We start from the raw sequence: 13,182 nt of genomic DNA, 5'->3' as shown, positions 1-13,182 counted from the left end.
AGGCATGACCCTCCCACCTCCCCCCAACCCTGGAATGACTATCTCCTGCCCCTCCCAACTTTCCAAATACATTCCCCAATGTCTCCAGCTAGTGCCTCCAACTGCCTGCCTGGCACACCCAGTTCCCTCATATACTTCCCTTTCCCTACCCATCCCGTTCCATGCCCATCCATTCATCCCACTTCTTCCAAGGGCATTTCTCTGTTCTGTTTCTGTTCTCATGTCCACCAGCCACAACTTAGGCCCCACCTGGCTCTAGACTTTCTCACTTGCTAGCAAAAAAGGCCCCTACAGTTACCAGGGCCCCCAGTGCCACGGCCCCTGTCAGCACTGTCCTTACTGAGGCCCAGTTCCCCTCCCGCAGACGCCGAGCCTCCTCCAGGGCCCCGTCCCCGTATAGAGCTGTGAACTCCGCCTGTGGGAGAGAAGGGAAGTAGGAGAGAAAGAAGGAGAAAGGGATATCAGGAGGGGAAAGAGTGGAGAAAAGAGGAGAGGAAGAGTTCCAGTTCCATCCACTGCAAGCACTACCCGCACACCCAGCTCTTCTCCGGCCAAAGCTCTAGTGGCGGTAAGCCCCTCGGATCCCCTGTGAGCTCCTGGCTCACTTGCCCTCTCTTCAAGCAAACCCCATCTTTTCCTTGGCCAAAAATTCTGCTCAGAACTGGCATCCTTCACCAAGGCCTGATCCCACCCCTCCCTGACCTTCACCCCCCCTCCCCTATGCCACATACTGAGGTGTAAAAAGTTCCTGGTGGCTTAATGCATTTCCCTGCAGGTACTCCCCAGGTACTGTGTATTCTCTCCTCTTGCTTTGGACCATGAGCCCATCCAATGATGACTACCTGGCAGCCCTGGAGGGCAGAGTCCAGTATGATTTCCATAGTAATTCCACCCAAATAGGGGGACTCAGCCCCCATACCTCAATCCCAGCATAGCTGCCCCCAGCCTCTCGCCAGAGCCCCAATCTCCCCACTGTAGACCAGCTTTGCAGAGGGATGTGCAGAGCAGCAACTGAGAAGCTTCTTACCCAGCCCCCACTGCTGTGGATCCAGTCGGCCAGCCGCGTCTCCAGGTAGGCCACCATCCACTCCTGCACTTGTCCCACAAGTGGCTCCATCTCCTTGTTGACACTCTCAGCACACAGCGCAGCTCCAAAGACAAAGAAGGCCACAAGGCGGCCCCAGTTAGGGCCCCCTTGAAAGAGTTCATCAGAGACTTGGGTGAAGCGTTGCTGGGCTGAGCCAGGGGTCACATGCAGCTGAGCGGCCAGATCAGAGAAGGTGCGCCGAAAGCGGGTCTCGAATTCATCTCCAGCTGCCCGCATAGCTTGGTGCAGCGGGTCAGCTGCTGGGCCCTCCCCGGGGCCAGCTCCACAAACATAACCCTTCTGCCTCAGCTTATAGCCTACAAAGTCTGCCACTAGAGCCCGTGTGTCTGGGGCTGAGGCTGGGGTCGCCATCCGGGCGGCTGTAAAAGTCAAGGGTGAAAGACTGGCATAAATACATGGTCAGAGACCTAGAAGGGGCATTTTTCAGGTTTGGCCAACACAGTGAGACAGGAAGGCAGGTGGGAGTTAATGCTCAGAGACTCCTGGGCAGGGGAAACAAGAACAAGGGAATGAAGTCATGGTGAGGGGCCAGGGCATGAGGGACTGGCCAGTAAGTTTGTAATATGAAAAACATTTTAAAAACACTAGAATCTTTCCATAAGCCAACACTGGCTATGTGATGCCCCTACCAACCCCCTTTCCACAGTACACACTTTTGGCTAGAGGAAGGGGCTTAGGACCTTCCCCAGGGTAAGATATGAAGATGTTGACAAAGGCACAAGATGCGGGAGGAGACAGGGTCTGAAGGGAAAGGTGGGAGAGCCAAAGGGTTACCCAGGACAGAGAAGCAAGAGGACACTCACCCAGCCTGGATGGCAGCTCTTAGGACCCAGCGCCGGTGGCAAGGAGCCCCCAGCTGAGGCCTTTCATCCTCCTGGCTAGCGTGGAGCCCTGGGAAGGGGAAGAGGAAATCAGAGCCAGGCTGAGATGGCCAGGGATCAGGGTCTGCCCTGAGAAGGGCTGGGGTTGCAGCTCCCGGGCCCGGGCCCCTGCCCCCAACGCTCTACCAGCTGTGTGGCCGAATCCATGTTTAATGACTGTCCTCCCGGGAAACCCAGGGCCAAGGGCTTCCTGCCGACACCATCTCTACTCCCGGCTCCCCCAGTGCAACCCAAAGGCCCAGCTCCTCCCTCACCCCCACCCTAAGCCTGTTTCCAACCCCGCCTGCCTGCCAGGTTAGGGATCTCACGGGTCAGGCCGCTGCTGGGATCCGGGCCGTTTCCTGGTGCAGGAGCTGGGAGGGAGGGAGAGAGGGAGGAAGGGAGGGAAGGAAGGAGGGAGGAGAAAGGGGGGGGCGGGAGGGAGGGCCCGGCGCCGGGTGATGATGGGGCCCAGAGATGCGTCCAGAGAGAGGGGCGGGGCTGGGACGCAGGCTTGGGAAGGGCCACAAGTCGGGAAGACAGAGGGCCGCTGGAGACCAGGAAAAGCAGGGGGAAGGCTCTGAGGGTCAGGCCGGGTCCTGAGCCTCCAGGCTGCTCAGAGAAACTGGCCGCACCTCAGAAAAATCTCAGAGCAAATTCAGCATTTCCAGATGTCTCTAATCCACATTCTTGAACTTTTCCAGTCCTGAAGGGAGCACCTGGAAAAGAGAAGCAGTTCCCAGCCGGGTGCCTAGCTCTTGGGGCCTGGCACACACGACATGGACACCAAAATTTCACATCCTCTCCTCAGTACCCATGGCCCAGTGGTGTCTTTGGGGATTGGGGCTTTAGGCAGGTAACCGGTGAGCAAACTCAGGGGAGATATATCACAGTACATGGGTCCTCACACACGCGCTCACAAATGCAAAACATGACTCAAGCTAAGGGTGCAACAACTGGTTTTATTTACAAAGAGGAGACTGGGATAAAGAAAGAGTTCATAAGGCCACAAATATCCAGCTATCCTACCTCAGATAGTGTCCACAGTGTCCAACCAAAAGCTACTCGCACAAGATAGTGTTGTCCCTCCAATGAGAGCCTAGAACTGGTGCCACAACGGTAGGTAGTGAAGGATCCAGCTAACCTGTGGCAGCCAGGGTAGTCACGGGTAGCACTGCTAAGGCAGCAGCGTTGCAGCAATCCGAAGGCCAGTTCAGACAGCTCTTAGAGGTGACTAGAGGACCATGGCACCAGTATTATTCACAGCTCTGTAGAGATCCAGTGCATAGGCCAGCAGCACTCCTGTTGGATAAAGCTGAAGCTAAGATCCTTGCAAAGACCTTCCTGAAGCCTCTCCCAAGCTGAATGAAGACTCAATTTATATCACCCTTCAGGGTACCTGCCTTTTCAAACCTGATTGGTCCATTTTCAAACCCAGCTGTTTCCAAGACTTGATGGGTGCCTGCCCATGCAAGTTTGAGCTTAATTGGTGCCAATGTGAACTTAAACCTGATCTATTTTAAAAACCGGCTCAGGATTCAGGATGAAAACACCAGCAATGCATCAAACCTGCTTCATACCATCCACGCCAGAGCTAGACAGGAAAGTTCTGCTGCTTCTGAATGGCACCAGCCAGCTTTAAACCTGACCCATGCATCTTCAAAACCACCAGTTTTTTTCCTTTTTTCCCCTAAACCCAAACACACCTGTGCCAGGATCAGCACTCAAACCCGCCTGCCATAGTGTAGCCTAGGCTGATACCACTCAACTTGGCAGGGAGGGGGCTTTCAGAATATCAGGAGCCAGGAGGGCTGGTCTTACACAGTGAGTCACGACTTGGATCACAAGTGGTTTTGGCAGGTAAACTACTTCATCTTTCTACTTCGTGGTTTTTTTTAAAGATTTATTTATTTATTTATTTATTTATTTATGCACGCAAGAACTGGGGTGCAGGCCAGAGGTGCAAGGGGTGGGGGGAGGGTGAGAGGATTCACCAGAGACAGAGTGGGGAGCAGAACAGGTGGATCCACTGAAATACACCGCTAAGGGAAGCAGTGGGCAAGACAGGAGAGGTCTGCTGTGCCATGTGGGTTAGCTCTCTGGCCTGGGATCAAACTCATTCTGCAGTGGCTGGCAATAGCTTCATAGCACTGAGATTTAACTCCCGTGCCACCAGGTGGGCCCAGATTGATTTTCTTTTTAATTGCTTTTACCCAACACATGAATTCATTCCCATCATTAAAAATTTTTAAAACTCAAAAATACTAGTCCTCAACCCTACCTCCCTCTCTGGAAGTTGCTGTTTATCCTTTCAGATTACAGTATATATACCTATTTACATGCATATCTATTATTTAGGCATGGCAATATATTTATACAGGGCAGTTCACACAGGGTATGAAGAAGCCTAACCACCGCTGGTCCACACGAGGGCACTCTCAGCCATTCTGACAGGGTCTCCCATACCAGGTACCAGCTCTTGCAGCTGGCACTTCCTCCAGCTTGGCTGGAGGGACCTCCAACCAAAGGTCAAAAAAAGCAACCAAATTCTTCTTTACTGCTTATTCCTCTTGCTTTTACACCTCCAGTCCCAGCCTGGATATTCCCATCTGCCACTATAGTCACAGGAGAAGCAAGGCTTTTTCTGTAACAGTAATAGTAGCAACACAGTTTGAAGTCTTTATTGTGTGTTAGTGTGAGGAAAGTAAGACTTGAAGTGTCTTATGGTTCAAAGCTACATGCTGGGCCTCCCTGGTGGCGCAGGGGTTAAAGACACAGCACTGCCAAGCATCACCAGCCACTGCAGCACCAGTTTGATCCCCGGCCAGGGAGGTGACCCACATGGCCCAGCAGACCTCTCCTGTCTTGCCCACTGCTCCTCTCAGCAGTGTGTTTCGGTTGATCCACCTGTTCTGCCCCCCACTCTGTCTCTGGTGAATCCTCTCACCTCCCAATGCCTCTGGCTTGCACCATAGCTCTTGTATGCATTAAAATAAGTCTTTAAAAAAAAAAAAAGCCACATGCTGTGAAGCTGGGACTCAATCTAATTCAGTTTGACTTGAAAGTTTATTACTGTGTTGATTTTTTTTTTAAGATTTATTTATGCATACAAGAGCTGGGGTGTAGGCCAAAGGTGCAGGGTGTGAGAGGATTTGCCGGAGACAGAGTGGGGAACAAAACAGGTGGATCGGGCCTCCCTGGTGGCGCAAGGGGTTAAGCACCGCACTGTGAAGCAATCCACAACCTCTGCAGCACGAGTTCGATCCCCAGCAATCCCCGGCTGGCCAGGGAGAAACCCACATGGCGCAGCAGACCTCTCCTGTCTCGCCAGCTGCTCCCCTCAGCAGTATATTTCAGTCAGTCTGCCTGTTCTGCTCCCCGCTCTGTCTCTGGTGAATCCTCTCACCCGCCCACCCCCACATCTCCGGCCTGTACCCCAGCTCTTGTACGCATAAATAAATAAATCTTAAAAAAAAAAAAAAGAAGAGGTGGATCTACTGAAATACACTTCTGGGCTTCCCCGGTGGCGCAGCGGTTGAGTGCTGGGTTGTGAAGCTGCCCGCAGCCTCTGCAGTGCCAGTTCGATCCCTGGCCACAGGGTGAGGGTCCCACATGGCGCGCATACCTCTCCTGCCGTGCCCGCTGCTCCCCTCAGCAGTGTATTTCGTCAGTCTGTCTGTTCTGCTCCCCGCTCTGACTTTGGTGAATTCTCTCACCCTCCCGCGGTTCTAACTGAACCCAGTGCTTATATTAAAAAAAAAGAAAAAAAATGAAATACACTTCTGAGGGGAGCAGCGGGCAAGATAGGAGAAGTCTGCTGCACCATGTGGGTAGATCCTTGGCCATGTGGTAGATCCCTGCACCATGTGGGTAGATCCTTGAACTCGTGCTGCAGTAGCTACAGATAGCTTCATAGGGCTGACGCTTAACCCCTTGCACCACCAGGGAGGCCCTTGTGTTGCTTCTTGAGGTCACATTTTTGCTTCAGGTAATCAGTATTGAAGAGAGCTATATGGATGGATGCTCACTTGTGGAATAAAAGATTAAATAAACTTTAATTTTTTATAAACCTAAAAATTAGACCTTTACTTAAATAAAAGTACTTGTAAGTCTCAGTGAAGGGTGATTGAATGGATCAGGCTTCTTATGCCACTAACCTCTGTGGCTATCACCTGCAGCCTTGCTCACATTAATGCAGAAGGTGCTTGGGAATGTGGGTGTGGGACATGCATGCCTGATTGTGGACACCTGGAGCATGGGTCTGGGCAAGTGTGAGTGGGCACACCTGAGCCTAGGGGTTGGGGTAGAAGGGCAGCATCACAGAAGGGAGATGGCTACAGGAGGACAGCTACGAGAGGAGAGGAGTGACTAGAAAGAGGCGAGACCGCAAGAGAAAGCCAGAGAGAGACCAGAGAAAAGAAAGTGGAAAGTGTAGATTTGCTGGGTTCCCCCGCCTTCCCTGTGCCTGCTTGCCTCACTAGAATCAGGATCCAAATATATTTGCCTGCCCACTCATTTATTCGTAAGCTCTGTGAGAGCAGAAACTAAATTTTATGTACTTGTATGTCCTCATGGCCTAATAGGCCCTCAGTAAATGCTGACTGAATAAATCACTCAATGCCTCGGACCACTTAGTGATCAGGCACAGTCAGACATTTGAAGACAACTGCAATGATTGTGTAAGAAACAAAGGTTGACTTTAAATAAGGGTTTAATGTCTGTCTGAGCAGCCAGGAGAACACAGTTGCTAGGCCGACACAAATTACACCTGGTCCAAAGACATATACCTCAAGGATTTCTCAGACCTACATCACAGAGTTAAGAAATGGTCCTCCAAACCATAGACAACCTTTTTTGGTAGAAGGCAACAGAACTTTTATGAAAAACCTCAGGCTGTATAGGTCTTGAACCTTGTCTACTCCTTCAGTGATACAGCTTACCAGAGCAAGGTAGTTTTAACCTACTTAACCATAACACAAATTAGAGTATCATTATTTTTACACCCTAAGGTATGAAGACAATATGTTCACTAAACAATAATAAAAATATGTATGAGATTCCATGTGTATAAAAATAAAGCTATCATTTTAAAAATGAGTCCTGGCTAATCAGCATTGCTATGGTTAATGCTGCAATTAGAATGCAAACAGGAATTAATTGAGCGATAAGACTATAGAATATGTTTCACTGTTTATTTGCAACTTAGTCCCTCATTAAACTATCCTGCTATTTTAAATTTAGAAATTCCATTTCTACTCTTAAGATTCCCCATTTCAATACACTGAAGATATTAACTATTAACATTAAATGTTTTAATCTTACAGAACCAAATGGATAGGGAGCAGATTCTAGAGTCAGACTGCTGAGGTTCTAATCTCAGCTTCTCAATTATTATCTATGTGACCCTGGGCAAGAATCCTATGCCCTTTCCTTTCATTTTCTCAACTGTAAAATGGCCCTATTATTTCCTACTCCTATGATGGCTGTAAAATTCGTACAACTGTACCAAGCACATTGTGTCTGATATATAAAATCACCAAGGAAGTTAGAAAAAACTAAACATTATTTTTTCACTAATGTAGAAAAAGATAGAGAAAAAAGCCAGCTCTGAGTCCTCCTGGGAACTAGAACTGCCCTATTCCAGCTCCAAGAGTTATGTGGTTATTCAGTCAGTTTGAGGGCCCACGGTGTGCTGAAACTGACCATGAATCAGGCACAATCTCTGCCCACAAAGGGCTTATAGTGGTTAGCCATCAAAAATGATAATCCATCTTTTTTTTTTTTTCTTTTGTTACAGAGGAGAAAACTGTAGTCCAGAGAAATTGTGCCTTGCACCATCAAATGGCTGTGGGACCAGAAGCTAGGTCTCCCCACAATTTTCGGTTCAGGTATCCTTCTTAAATGGTCACCTTCTCTTTTGAATGCTACACCTGTTTCTAGTTGAGACTACCTAACTTTCCTGACCTTCCTTTGGCACCACCGCCACCCATCTTCCAAACCTGTAGCCTTCCAACATGAGCCCTAAAGATAAAGTAACACAACTGGGCGTTTTGAACCTTCCCCTGCAAGAAAAGGAAAGGTTATTCTTTCCTCCACGCATTAACTCTTCCCGTGCCAGGGAGGCCAAAGTCATTAAAATAAAGGGGGGAAAAAGGGCCGAGTGGCCTCAGGACAGAAACGGTGGAGTCCCCGCCCCCTGGTGCAGCAGCAGTAGCAGCAGCAGCAGCGGATGAGACAGATGGGGAGCCACCTGTCAGAGGGCTGTGGGCGGGGGCCAGGCCGAGAGGGCCGCGGGACCGGGAAGTGAACGCCGTTGAGCGCACGCTCAGAGCAGACAGCTTGCAGGAGACAGGAGACCTAAGCTTGCAGGAGGCCTAAGACCTGGGAACTGACGGGTAGGAGAGAAAGGTGGTCACCGAGGCGAGGCAGAGATACGGGAGGTGGAGGATTCTGGAGGTGACAGCAAGGAGAGTACGCAAAAGGGAAGGGCAGCTGAAGCGGGTCCCGTGGCTTCTGTGCGGACGCCGGCCGGACAGCAGAGAGGAAGGGAGCTGCAGGCAGGACCCGCCGGGGCGGGGGGTGCCATGTCTCGCGAGCGGCCCCCCCGCACCGACATACCCCGCAACCTGAGTTTCATCGCTGCTCTGACCGAGCGCGCTTACTACCGCAGCCAGCGGCCCAGCTTGGAGGAGGAGCCGGAGGAGGAGCCTGGCGAGGGCGGGACGCGGCTCGGGGCCCGGTCCCGCGCTCACGCTCCGAGTCGGGGGCGCCGGGCCCGCTCTGCGCCGGCTGGAGGCGGAGCAGCCCGGGCGCCCCCCCGCAGTCGCAGCCCCGATACCCGCAAGAGAGTGCGTTTCGCCGACGCGCTGGGGCTGGAGCTGGCCGCCGTGCGCCGCTTCCGCCCCGGGGAGCTGCCCCGGGTGCCTCGCCACGTGCAGGTGCAGCTGCAGAGGGACGCCCTCCGCCACTTCGCGCCGTGCCAGCCCCGCGCCCGCGGCCTCCAGGTAGGCGGCCAGGCACGCCCCCCCCCCCAGGCCCACCCTGCCGCGGCGGGCGTTTGGGAGTAGATTTATCGAGGAACACGCATCCCCATCCCCAAGCCCGGGTGGTTCCTGCTCGTCCCCTTTGGGGTTCCTAGTTGCACGTCTCTCCCAGCGGGGCCCCACCCCGACGGCCCGGACGCCGGGTCGGCCTAGTGGACCCAGCGCCGTGCCCCGCCCCCTGCCTCTCCCCACTTTTCACCCGGGCTCCCTCCTCCTTTCGCCCCCGCCAGGAGGCGCGCGCCGCCCTGGAGCCGGCCAGCGAGCCCGACTTCGCCGCCCGCTTGCAGGCGCAGCGCATCTGCTTGGAACGCGCCGAGGCGGGCCCGCTGGGCGTGGCGGGGAGCGCGCGCGTGCTGGACCTGGCCTACGAGAAGCGCGTGAGCGTGCGCTGGAGCGCCGACGGCTGGCGGAGCCAACGCGAGGCGCCCGCCGCCTACGCCGGCCCCGCCCCGCCGCCGCCGCGCGCCGACCGCTTCGCCTTCCGCCTGCCCGCGCCGCCCCTCGGGGGCGCCCTGCTCTTCGCGCTGCGCTACCGCGTGACCGGCCACGAGTTCTGGGATAACAACGGCGGCCGCGACTATGCCCTCCGCGGGCCGGAGTACCCGGGCATTAGCGGAGCCCCGGAGCCCCAGGGCTGGATTCACTTTATCTAAGACGCTGCGGCCGCCGGCGGCAAACACGAAAGGCGCCCGAGGGCTGGGGGAGCCCGAAGATTCGGCGGGGAGCAATGGGAGGGACCGAGACTGGCAGGGACTGTCCGAGAAAGCCCAGAGGGGGAGGGAGAGGAGGACGGGAGAAGGCACCGGGATGAGGGGCGTGGGCGGAGTCACCAGCCGGGGAGGTTGGGGTGGAAAACACTGGTGGGAGGAGTGGAACACATGGCTTAGAAAGGAGACCAAGAAGGGCGTTGGAAAATGAGAAAAAAGCAGAATGACGGGGATGATGACATGCTCTTCCATGAGTGGGTTCCTCAGGCCTAGGCAGTGAGGTTAGGGCAGCTCTTTGAGGTTGAGGTATTTTTGTGGGAAGTTATCCGATTTGATGGCTCATCCCCTCTACCTGCCGTTGCCACTTCAAGTCCACCAGCTCTGCCTATCCTAGCTTTAAGCCGGCCATCACTACCCAGCGTAGGCCCCAGGAACTTGCTCCCCAGTCCCTGGCATTATGACAGGATTCCCTTGTCTCCCCTACTGGACCCCTGGCTTCAGTGTCCATGGAGAGTGGCTTGGGCAGCTCTTTCCTCAAGCAGCCCTGGGGATTAAAATGAAGGCAAAGCCAGGCTTCTCCTTGTGACCAAATGTTACTTTGTCTAAGGGGTTGCTGCACTCAGGGGATTCCAGAAAAGTGCCAGCTTTACTTTTCTGGGGTGCCTTTTAATGACATCTAAGCACTTTATGGATTGTATTTATTATTTATCAAGAGACAGTGAATCAGGATAATATTCTTATTTCTGCCTTAGAAGAATGAATCACTGACTAGCCGTATAACTTTGGGCAATTTAGTTTGCCTCTGGGTCCCAATTTCCTCTTTAGGAAGTTGGAATTGGATTAGGTGACCTCTTGTGACATTTTGTGATCTGCGAGTGGTAGCATGTAAAGTAGAAGCCATGTTTTCCAACCTACAGTTGGAATGAAACAGTTCAGAACACACAGCACCTCTCTCTCCCCAGCAACTGGTTGGGGTTGAGTTTTTGACCCTGAAGTTCCAAAGCCCAGGAAGCATCCCATAACAAGCATGCAGCCTCAAAATATTTATCCAGGGCGTCTATGAAACCACAGCTCATCGTCTGTCCCATGCTTTTTGTTCTTACCCACAGACTTCAGCCTGAGACAGCTTTGGGGAGGTGCATCTCTGTTGGGGAAAATGATGTTTGGGAGCCCCAAAGATAAACAGTGTTTGGGACTCTTGAGGATAAAGGATTATGAGTATAAGAAATGGAGAACTTCTCAAATCAAGAATCTAAGCAACCTGAAAATTAAATGGCACCAGAAGATGGCATTCTGCTCCATATCCTGAGCAAGTGAAATGGGAAAGCTGCACTCCTCCCCATTCACATTCATGCTTTACATCTTTCTTGGTTAACCTGAACATGAGTTACTCATCTGCTGGCTTTCTGATTTTCCTTTCCTCTTGACCTATTCATAAGCTCTTTGCTTCCTCTTTCCTTGTCCATCTCATTTCATCATTTTTCTTTCAGCATATAGGGCATTTACCTCCATTTTCTCTTTTTCCATTTGTCTCCCTCTTCATCCTTGTTGATCTCTCCTATTCCTTCTCCCTTCAGAAGGGGAGGAGAACCTACTTCCTTTCCTCCAAGACCATGGTTGAGCCACCTTCCTCTCTCAGGCTCCTTGACAGTCTTCTAGAAGGGAGAAGAGGGAAAAGAAGCAGATCCTGAGGCTGCAGATGAACAAGGAGCTCCCAGGTAACCAGCTCCCCACACCCTTTTCTATCTGCTACCACTTTCTCAAAGAATAATCTTTCTTTCCACTAAGTGAGATAGAATGCGTGCACCTGTGTCCGTACATGTATTCGGAATAGCACTTAGGGCTTGTTACCGTGCCACTACTGTCCAAAGCCTTAATCCTTTGAAGAAAGGGGACTGAAAGAGGAACCCTGAGTCATTCTTCACAAATGCCCATTTAAACACCATCCTTATCTGTTGAAAACAGAATTTCATTCAGCTTGTGAATCACCGTCAGGTCAGTTCCAGCAGAATGAAGAAACTGTACTGGAGGCCACCAAGCAGTGCACTTTTTGGTCATCAAGAGCCCAAGGGAGGGTCATGGAGGGAAAAATGGGTTGAGACTCATTGTGTAATAATTTCTTGCCTAATGTGTATGTTACTGCTATATTAACAATAGTAATAGTTCACATTTACTTACTAACATTTGGCACCTTATAGTCCTATGAGTTGGATAATGTCATCCTTGCCCTGTTTTAGAGGTAAGGAAACAGGCTGAGAAAAGCGCAGGAATTTGTCCATGATGATACAGCAGGTTAACAGCAGAGCTAAGATGATGAATCCAGGATCTTCAAGGCCTCTACTCTGTTCTATCTTTTTCATCTAAAAACGGGATTTAAAACCTTGCCATATGTCATCTATTGTTAGGAAAAGCCCGTGGTTTCTAATTGTGCTCTGCCTTCCCATCCTCCCAGTCTCCGGAACTGGCCGGAACTGCAAAGCACTGGGGGTCCCAAACTTCCTCTGCTTCTCCCAGGAGCTTGCTGCTGTCTTCTGTGCCAGTGTCCCAGCTCTGCAGGATCAGCAAGGGACCACACGCCTGCTTGGGAACCCACTTGAACTCCAACCTTTCCATATACCGGGATTTTTTCCTGGGCCTAGCCACCCCTCCACAGCTATTGGTGTGTTGTGCGTGCCCCTTCCCATTTTTCCTACTGACTTTGAACAGGCCAGCTCTCTAAGATTTTCGCTGGCCAAGGCCTGGAGTAGGACAACTGCTGGATGCTCTGTGCTTGGGCCGTTCCTGGGAGACCTAGTATTGAGTGGATCAGTGTAAGCTGGTTGAGGGAATCAGTGATAATCCACTGTGCCCTGAACTCTTTCCTTGTAAGAAGTACCAGGGCTCACCTATGACCATATTCTCAGCTTTACAGAACCAGCACGAGTCTTCTGGTTCTTCCTCTGTAGAGCAATGGGGATAAACTAATAGTCTGATCTGACATGGGAAACACTGAGTTTGGTAGAGTCTTTAGAGACGTGTTAGGCATGGTGGTGGGGACTTTCCTCTTAAGGCTGATGACTGTGAACAAGAACAATTTACGGTAAAACATGTCAGGCACACACTGGGAAATGGTGTAATTACCTTGGTCAATAACTTAAGGCCTGACGCAACACAGGAACACTTTCATCCATACCTCAGATGTCTTCCTACACTTACCTGTCTCAGTCTTCCTGCTGTTCCTTTGTTTCTCTTTATGGATGTAGCTCATCATTTCTCTTCATAAGAAGCCCTCACACCTTAATTTCCCATTCTAACTACACATTCCCTTGTTTCTAACGCCTGTTATTCTGTGGCACTCCTCTGGATCTTTGCACTCTGCAGGGTATAAAGTCAGAAACGTGACAAGACTTGTCTTTGAGATCACTGAATCCAGGTTCCTCTAGATGAGCACACAGGTGCAGAGATGAGAAGTAACTCCCTCAGGG

The 13,182-nt window shown here is 51.7% G+C and overlaps 2 protein-coding genes across 2 annotated transcripts; one reads left to right on the top strand and one right to left on the bottom strand.

Annotated features, from left to right (window-relative positions):
* Positions 1–265: 265 nt before the first annotated feature.
* Positions 266–1,459, bottom strand: LOC311175936 (bcl-2-like protein 2; the record flags this gene model as incomplete). Its single annotated transcript, XM_084241171.1, has 2 exons — positions 266–415; positions 1,028–1,459. The coding sequence occupies 2 exons, from the start codon at positions 1,457–1,459 to the stop codon at positions 266–268; spliced, it is 582 nt and encodes a 193-aa protein (XP_084097297.1).
* A 7,093-nt stretch (positions 1,460–8,552) lies between these two features.
* On the top strand, positions 8,553–9,664 carry PPP1R3E (protein phosphatase 1 regulatory subunit 3E; the record flags this gene model as incomplete). The annotated part of the gene is made up of 2 exons (XM_084239676.1): positions 8,553–8,972; positions 9,242–9,664. 2 exons carry the CDS (start codon positions 8,553–8,555, stop codon positions 9,662–9,664), a joined length of 843 nt encoding a protein of 280 aa, XP_084095802.1.
* Between the last annotated feature and the right edge of the window lie 3,518 nt (positions 9,665–13,182).

Source organism: Talpa europaea, assembly GCF_964194135.1.
Source record: "Talpa europaea genome assembly, chromosome: 8".
NCBI lineage: Eukaryota > Metazoa > Chordata > Mammalia > Eulipotyphla > Talpidae > Talpa > Talpa europaea.
Note: the sequence above shows the minus strand (reverse complement) of the source record. Positions and strands in the feature narration are given on the sequence as shown.